The sequence below is a fragment of the Pogona vitticeps genome, chromosome 12 (genome assembly GCF_051106095.1).
Source record: "Pogona vitticeps strain Pit_001003342236 chromosome 12, PviZW2.1, whole genome shotgun sequence".
In the NCBI taxonomy this organism is placed as follows: Eukaryota; Metazoa; Chordata; class Lepidosauria; order Squamata; family Agamidae; genus Pogona; species Pogona vitticeps.
Window position 1 is genome coordinate 14,962,195 of NC_135794.1, and position 9,234 is coordinate 14,971,428.

The following is a 9,234-nucleotide window of genomic DNA, read 5'->3' on the forward strand; positions in this document are numbered from 1 at the left end:
CTCGGCTTTCTCGCCAAAAAAAATAGTCCCTCGCCCTTCTGAGGCGGCTTCATGCGAAGGGCGCGCCTGGAGATATCATTTTCCTCAGCGTCCATTAGCTAAAAGAGCGGCACTAATTTTAAGTGAAGTCTCAGGAGGAATGACTGAATTTCGGGACCGGCGTAAACGGAGGGAGGCGGAGCTAAGCAGGGGAGACCGCGCAAGGAACAAAACGGAGTCGGCGGCGACGTGACCTTCCTTTTCCGGCTGGGCCGTGGCCGAGGGAGAGTGAAGCTCTAGGCGCTCCGCCGCCCGTCGCGAGCGGTGCCACCATGGTGAGAGAAGGGAAGGGGTGGCTGGTGTTCTCGGGAGGGAGGTCGAGGACGGGGCGGCTTCTCAAGGGCCGATGCCACGGAGAGAGGCGAAGAGGGGCTGCCGAGGGCTTCGGGGAAGCAGATTGGCGTGGCCAACCAGCCGGCCAGGCGCCATCTTGGAGCGGAGGATTCACCGTTGCCGCGTGGAAGCAAAGCCTGGCTGGGGGGGCCGGCCTGCGGGGTGGATGAAGAGGCCGGCCGGGGGTGGGGGAGGAGATCCACCGCCTCCCCGAGGAAAACGCCGCATTTAGAAATTAAGGGAGCTGAGAAGGGGACGGATAGCCGGCGCTTTTAGGAAGGAGGGACAAATGTATGGTTTGAAATTAAACAGTCTGTCGTCAGTTCTGACCTATAGTCAGAAGTGTGATTGACCATCCCCTTCTTTTGGGGGCTTCTTGTGGTTGTGCAGTCTGCCCAAGGCCACACAGGCTGGCTCTTCTCCCAGGAGGCCCGGTTTGGGAATTGAACTTAAATCCGATACCTTAGCCACGGAGCCATCCGGCCTTAAGGTACAAGGCAGATTATTTTTTTTAAATGCTGCATATCGATGCAGCAGAGCAATAATCTGCACATCCTAGATGTGATATGCTCTTGAAAACAAGAAGGCTTGCAGGCCGAGCAGATGCATGGGAGTGTAGGGAAGAGCCTCGGGTGTTAGTAGATGATACTGAGTGGAAAAGCCTGTAATCGTGGCTGGGAGTCGGTTTGTAAAATTATCGATAAAAGATTTCTGGACAATACGACTGTCAATAGTTGTGATAAATATTCTCTCCAGATTGAGAGAAAGTATGTGTCTCAACCTATAATGCAGGAAAAAGTAGAAATAGGATTTTTATCCAGAAAATTTTCCAATGTGTGTCTAAATGTTACTCAGCTTAATGTTATTAAGCTTGTTATTGAAGAATGTTAGCAGTAGAGAGCAAATATACCATACATAAGTTTGATCAAGATCTACCCAGAAGGCAACTACAGGAAGCTGTTGGTATACCTTACTTTTCAGTTTCCTCCTTGGTAACTAAATATTAGAGTTCGTCATTGCTTGACTTATGAGAAGAATAACTTACACAAGCTCATTTCCTATAGTTAGTGCATCTGATATTGATTGCACTAAAACTGCAGAGAACTTGAAATAACACAGACATGTGTGATGTGAGAATTTTCCTCCAGAATAATATAGCATGGGAAATTTTTCAGTCCCATATATCTGCTTTGAATGTCAGTTGCTGGGGAGCACAAATAGGAAAGTGAGGTTATGTTTGTGTAATGATATCTTCCTAGGCATCTAATTGGCTGCTAACAGAATAATAAACTAGATCTTTGAGCTGATCTCACATGGCTACTTGTTACATGCATATTAATATTTTTGCTGCTCGTATGCTCAAAAATAGTAGTACATATAACATACAAAATGTAGACCCTCTTTAACAACCTGTTCACATTTTTTCCTGTATTTTAAATTTCAGTCTGCATTAAAATGTCCACTTGCAGCACATCTCTATCTTGAATGTAGTGGCATTAGTTTTTGGAAGCATTGCCTTTGGTAAGCATCAGAATTTAGAAATCAATAAGGGCATATGGAATACACTAGATGTGGTTTGCAGTGTTTTATAGATTAGTGTAATTACTACTGTTCTATACCTGGCACAACACTATTATGAGTGTTGATATTTAAGAATGTTTTCATTTTTCTTCCCCTTCTCCCAGGCTTGTACTCGTCCATTAGTATCGGTGTACTCTGAAAAAGGTGAAGTATCGGGTAAAAATGTCACCATGCCAGCTGTGTTCAAGGCTCCTATTCGTCCAGATATTGTGAACTTCGTTCATACCAATTTGCGGAAGAACAATAGGCAGCCCTATGCTGTCAGTGAACTTGCAGGTGAGATTTAACAATATGTTATATTGTTCCATAATATAAAGAAAGTTTAGTGGACATTTTGGAACAGCCCACTGATTTTTAAAATAAAAATGACAATACGTAGCTGGCTGGAGTTAGTTATAACTTCCCTGTTAAAAAAGCTACACTGACAAGTTGTTTCAGGCACCAAGTCAAAGTGCTGTTTATGACCTACAAAGCCATAAGTCTGTCTGAAGACTTTATCTCCTAATACAACAATGAATTCACACAACGATGCCTTTTTCTGTTAAATTTGCCGCCTCACACAGCGATGTTTCCTATGGGAGATTTTCACACAACGATGTCTGTTTTTCGTTCCTGTAAAAGTGTCTTACAATGTTTGGAAGCTGTTTTAAATGGTTGCAATGGTTAGCCCACCTCCTGAAACCTATGCAAACTGATTTTGGTGGTGTTTTGACACTTCGTTAATTTATGGTAATTTTTTGTTTTTTCCCCCTCATTGAACTCCATGCATTTCAATGAGGGTGTAAAACAAAAAAATTGCCATAAATTAACGAAGTGTCAGAACAACACCAAAATCAGTTTGCATAGGTTTCAGGAGGTGGGCTAACCATTGGAAGCATTTAAAATGGCTTCCAAACATTGTAAGACACTTTTACAGGAGCGAAAAAGGACTTCGCAAAGTCATTGAAATGTATTGAGTCGGCTTCAATACATTCCAATGGAGGAAACATTGTTTCACACAGCAATGTTTCCTATGGGGATTTTCACTCAGCGATGGCAATCCGTTCCAATTGGAACGGATTAACCGTTTTTCAATGCATTCCTATGGGAAATGGTGTTTCACAGAACGATGTTTCACACAACGTTGATTTTTTTTTTAACCAATTAACATCGTTGTGTGAGGCACCACTGTATGAGCATTCACATGTTTGAAAACCAGGGGAAGCCTTTCTCTTGGTCCTGCAGCCTCATCTCTGGTAAGGATGTGAGTGAGGGCCTTTTTTAGGCTGTGGAAATTCTTTCCATGTCAGCCAACATTGGACCCCTTTGCTGCCTGCAGACAAAAAGCTTTTCTCTTCTAGCAAGTTTTGATCAATGGACTTGATTGAGAAGCACTGTTATTTAATTTTAACAATTCTTTGTTTAAATTAACTTGCAAGCTGCATTTATAGAAAGATGGCACATAAATGAAATAAAGTGATTTGTTACATTAAAATCTAGAGTAAACTAATTTTAGTTCACTTCATGTGTTGCTTGCATAAAAACATTGTGTGGATATTGTAGGGCTACATGTTTAGTCACTCAGATGTGGAAGCTGAGCTACAGCAGTTAATTTTTTATGTGCCACACAGCAATAATGAAATTCCACTTCATTGATCCATGTGTTTGAGCTCTGTGATATGGGTAGAAGTTCTCTTGTTGCCTTTTACACTTATAGGAATGACGCCTTGCATTTAGTAATTAATAACTTCTGTATTTAATTTTTTAGGGCATCAGACCAGTGCTGAATCTTGGGGCACTGGAAGAGCAGTTGCTCGTATCCCAAGGGTTCGTGGTGGTGGAACTCATCGATCAGGCCAGGGTGCTTTCGGCAATGTATCCTTAATTCTGGTTTCCCCTTCAGATTATGCACTCGAGAGCTAATAATGGTTTTCTCTGTAAAATAATGTTAATGTCAACACATAAAAAGTCATTGTGGTAGTGTGACTAAAAGCTTTCTGAGAACCATTAGGGCTCAATGTTTAGAAACACTGCTAGAGATAACCGAGAGCTTGATGCCATGTACCATATGTGGCATAGTTAGAAAACAGCAGACAGATCCATACTTGCTATGATGTCGTAATTTGCGTCTTACACTGTGCTCAGCGACAGTTGCCTGCTGTCATTAGGCTGGTACAGATGGTTGCTGAACACCTAACTCTGAGCAAGGCTGGAAGGTGGTCTTCTACAATAAAAATTGCAGTACTATTCTTTACCTGGCTGAATAGATGTGTCGTGGAGGTCGCATGTTTGCCCCAACCAAGACTTGGCGTCGCTGGCATCGTCGAGTAAATGTAACCCAGAAACGCTATGCCATCTGCTCAGCTCTGGCAGCTTCAGCCCTTCCAGCACTGGTTATGTCCAAAGGCAAGTATGTTCTTTATATGTAGCCATTAATATAAAACTGACTGGAAGGACTATGGTGGAAGAATTAGTATTTATAGGATTGTGGAAGACAGTGGATAAAAATCTAAAAAAATAGATTTTTAAAAAAATTAACTAATTTTACTCAAATTGGATTTTAAAAATTGTTAGAATGCTTTTTTTAAAAGATAAATTACCTTAGTTTTAATTAAAATGTATTGTAATTCTTATGGAGTAGTGTATGCAGTCATTTCAAAACTCTTGTAAATAGGGTCCAACCATTCCTGAATTGGTGCCTTAATTTTATAAGGTTCCATATCTGCGCACATTTACAGTAATTATCTATTTTCTTTTGTACATACTTTGGTAAATACTATTCTCAAAACTATATTCTTAAGCTGGTTTTATGTCTCCAGAAATACCTACAGCAATTCACTTTATTTTCTGATTGGAGTTTTGCTTCTCAATATGTTATATGATTGTGGAAGTTTTTGAAAGGCTGATTAAAATGTAAAGAATTGTTCTTAAGAATTTCTTTGAGTGATGCTGATTCCTTTAGAGCAGGCATCTTCAAACTTTTCAGAGTGAGGGCCACAACAATGCATGTTCCCGATTTTTGGGGGCCAAAGGAAGATATGCATACACGCTCCTGTGCACGCCCACAGGGCCAGATAAAAAGGCAAAGGAGGTTGGATGTGCTGTGGGAGACCTGTGCTTTAGAGTGACAACCTAGATGTTGCTACTGTGCAGTTTTGTGTAGATACAATTCAACTTTTATCTCTCTGAAAAGGCATACTCTCAGACATTCAGTATCAGTGAACAGAAGATGACTGCAGGTGGAGACAATCTGGACAAAAATTGTGAAACAATATGTGCTAATACTGCACATGCAGGAGTGCAGTTGAGGGGATCACATCATTAAATTTAACCTTTCTGAGTTCTGGTTCAAATAATACTTTATAGTTTACTTTAACTCAAATCCAAGCTGATAGAAAAGGGGTATACTGTATACTTGACTAGTGTGCTTGATAGCTTGGGGGGTATGTACGGAGTTGGGATGACTTTGAATTTCTAGGATTCCTACTCTGAGAAAGCACCAGAATCCCCCAAGCAGTGGGAAAGGTAGTTTCTTGAGAAGCTCCTCTATAAATCTTAATTGACGGTGAAACTATCCTTCCATGAAGTATTGCAGTGACTTCCAGCTGACACCTGGCAGCCAAAGCACAAACACATGGAATGGAACACTTACGCCCATAGGTATAACTCTTTTTTCTCTCTTACCAACAAAACTCATTCTGGGTAAATTTTGGAGTAGGATTCCTCGAAATCTAGAAGTAGAGAAATATCAGTCTATGTAGATAGCAATGGTCCATTGGTCCAGATAGGCAGGGTACAAATCAAATTACAGTAGTAGTAGTAGTAGTAGTAGTAGTAGTAGTAGTAGTAGTAATAATAATAATAATAATAATAATAATAATAATAATAATAATAATAATAATAATAATAATAATAATAATATAGGTTTTTCAATTCATAGCCATATAGAAGAGTTTCTTCCTGACTTTAATTTTCAGTGTCTTGCGCCATCACCATCAATGTGCATTTAAATACAAACTTGTCTTGTCAGGTCACCGCATTGAGGAGATTCCGGAACTTCCTCTAGTTGTTGAAGACAAAGTTGAGGGCTATAAGAAGACAAAGGAAGCTGTTTTACTTCTTAAGAAGCTGAAAGCCTGGAATGATATTAAAAAGGTGATCTGATCATTAATGCCAAAGTAAAGGTAGTATCAGGTAGTAGTGGAATGATAAAACAGTGCATTCAGTTTGAAAGTTCATACTTAGAATTTCTTGAAACACATTTCAGACTGATTCTTATTGCTGTTAGTTACTCGTGCAAAGTGATGAATTTTTCACTGGTCCGTGTTTCAGATGAACAGTGGTGATGGTGAAATACTGAGTTGCAGAAACATATTTGTTAAGACCTGAAAAAGTGGTCTATTTGGTGTGGGCTTTTTAATAACTATGATGTTTTCACCCAGGTCTATGCCTCCCAGCGTATGCGTGCAGGCAAAGGTAAAATGAGGAATCGCCGCCGTATCCAGCGCAGGGGGCCCTGCATAATCTACAATGAGGATAATGGCATCATTAAAGCTTTCAGGAATATTCCAGGTATTGTTTTGAGTTATGATATAAGATGTTGAAGCTTGTGGTTAAAAGTTTAAAAATGATGATATTCCACTTCATTGGTCCGTGTTTCTGAAACACATGATTTGGTGGAAGTTCTGATTTGATACAAATTGGGAAATCTTTAGAGGAAACGTCCTTTAGACACATATCATGTATCTTCTGAAAGTTTAGAATGTTATCTTGGTTTTTCATAGGTAGGATTTGTTTGCAGTTTTTAATACAACTATTGTCTTATCTAATAGGAATTACTCTTCTCGATGTCAACAAGTTGAATCTTTTGAGACTTGCTCCTGGTGGCCATGTTGGACGTTTCTGCATTTGGACTGAAAGTGCTTTCCGCAAGTTGGATGACTTGTATGGCACTTGGCGTAAACCAGCCACTCTGAAGAGTGACTACAAGTAAGATTATTTTAGATATAGATTGAATCGTTCTGTTTTAGTCTGAAATGATTGTAGAAGAGCATGTGGTGGAGTAGAGTCTGGAAGATAGTTTAGAGCAGGGGTCCCAGTCCGTGGAGACAGATCTCCTACACCCCTTGCACAGCCCCTTCACACATGCGTGCAAGCATGCCCCGCGCAAGTGCCCCCCTTTGCACATGAGCATGTGCACACACCCCTTTGTGCATGTGCATGAGTGCCCCCTTTGTGCATGGGTGCAAGCATGGGGGGATGGTGGGGACCACTGGTTTAGAGTACAGTGTGAGCCAGATACTGCTCCTCTTCAGGTTGGGATACTCAAACTTCTGCTCTGTCATGTCATGAATAGAGATGGAAGATATGTACGTAGCATGGTACCCCATATGACGCGTAGTTTGTTTGTTAGACAGAATTTGTTTTTTGTTTTAAATAGAGGAGACAGTTTAATTTAGCAGTAGTGTAATCTACAGTGTTTCCATACAGCCTACCAATGCACAAGATGACTAATACAGATCTTGGAAGAATCCTGAAAAGTCAAGAAATCCAGAAAGCCCTGCGTCCACCAAAGTAAGTGTTTTATCTTTCAGAATTCAGTGTGAATGGTAAAGGAGTACATGACTTAATTAGGTATTTTTAGAATACAAGGAGTTAAAGTTCAAACATCTGCTTCTATAAATGTCTTGTTCTGGCAAAAACATGCATGGGTAATAGTAATTTTCTTCCCTTTTCTTTCTATTTTGCCTCTGTAATAAAAAATTGATGTTCCTTAAAACATTAAGACAAATTTCTATTAATAATAGAATTATGCATATTCCTCTTAACTTCTTCAGGAAGAAGATTCACCGCAGAGTTCTTAAGAAGAACCCACTGAAGAATTTGAGAGTTATGATTAAACTGAATCCATATGCCAAGACTATGAGACGCAACACCATTCTGCGTCATGCTAAAAATGTGAGTAGAGTTCAGAGTTGATTAAAATTATATCTGTGTTTCAGAATAATAAGAGTAACGGTATTTTTCCTCACTACAGCACAAGCTCAGAGAAGAGAAAGCAGCAAAGGGGAAAGCAAAGGTTCAGGCTGCAGCTGCAAAGACTGAAAGTACAGCATAAACATGGCAGGTTTTTGCACTTTGCCTGTTTCAGTACTGAAAAGGGCTGTACCGTGAATTACAGTTAATAAAAATCTAACGATCTATTTACAGTAGTGTCCTCGCTGTGTTTTCTGTTACCTAAAATGGAAATGCAGAAACTAGTCAATACGCTTTCATGGACTGGGTGATTCTGCAATCCAGATCAGAATCTGTTCCCATAGGACACAGAACGACACTCCAGACAAATGTGAAGTGCAAGTGGGGGGAGGAAACTAGATTGCATCTGAAGATTGAATACCTTATAACCCTGAATGAGTTCAGATCACCAGGGTTGGATGAACTGCATCTGGAGGTGCTGAAGAACTCTCAGAACCACTGTCCATTTACAGGTGAGATGCCAAATGATTGGCGGAGAGCTAATGTTCCTGTCTTCAGTAAGGGCAATAATTCTGGCTAAAAGACTGCATCAAAAATAATGTAAAAACTATGTGGGAAGGAGTTAAACTATTGAGCGATAAACAATATTAAAAAGGGAGTTAGATAGAAGCAAAGAGCAGAACAGCAAAGAGATGCTGCTACCACACCCTACCCAGACTAATCTGATTTCATTGGGTAACCTTGATAGAGGGAACACTCTATTATATCTGGACTTCAGCAAAGTGACCCATGATATCCTGATTGGAAAGCTAACTACGTGTGAGCTGATCATGTGTCGGATGGATACACAGTTGGCTCCAAAATCATAGGTGATGATTATTTTATTTATTTATTGTATTTATACCCCGCCTATCTAGTCATTTCGACCACTCTAGGCAGCTTACAACAAATGATAACAAGTTCTAAAAAATTTATAACAATTAATTAATTAGATGATTCTATAAGATGGGAAAAATAAAAATAAATCAAATAAAGAGAAGGAAAAAGGATAGGAATTAACTGGAAGGGAAGGCCTGCCTAAACATCCATGTTTTTAGTTGGTTCTTAAAAGTACCCAGCGAGGGTGCAGCGCGAATCTCCAGAGATAGGTTATTCCAGAGACGAGCCACCGCTGAGAAGGCCCGGTTTCTAGTTCTTTCTTTCCGGCCCTCCCTTGGCGTCAGGCTCCTCAGCCTCACCTCTTGGCTCGCACGGGTGACACGGGTAGAACTAGTTGGGAGTAAGCGTTCCGCCAAGTATCGAGGTCCTAAACCGTTTAGGGCTTTA

General features: G+C 40.4%; 1 protein-coding gene and 2 non-coding genes across 3 annotated transcripts; all 3 read left to right on the forward strand.

Moving 5' to 3' along the window:
* The first annotated feature begins 174 nt into the window (after positions 1-174).
* On the forward strand, positions 175-8,135 carry RPL4 (ribosomal protein L4). The gene is made up of 10 exons (XM_020805680.3): positions 175-314; positions 2,058-2,229; positions 3,701-3,807; positions 4,200-4,338; positions 5,963-6,087; positions 6,375-6,504; positions 6,765-6,921; positions 7,423-7,506; positions 7,770-7,890; positions 7,970-8,135. Exons 1-10 carry the CDS (start codon positions 312-314, stop codon positions 8,048-8,050), a joined length of 1,119 nt encoding a protein of 372 aa, XP_020661339.2. The 5' UTR covers positions 175-311; the 3' UTR covers positions 8,051-8,135.
* LOC140702485 (small nucleolar RNA SNORD16) lies at positions 4,039-4,138 on the forward strand. Its single transcript, XR_012081673.1, has one exon. It is a non-coding gene; the product is annotated as a small nucleolar RNA SNORD16 (small nucleolar RNA).
* LOC140702484 (small nucleolar RNA SNORD18) lies at positions 6,555-6,625 on the forward strand. Its single transcript, XR_012081672.1, has one exon. It is a non-coding gene; the product is annotated as a small nucleolar RNA SNORD18 (small nucleolar RNA).
* Positions 8,136-9,234: the final 1,099 nt, after the last annotated feature.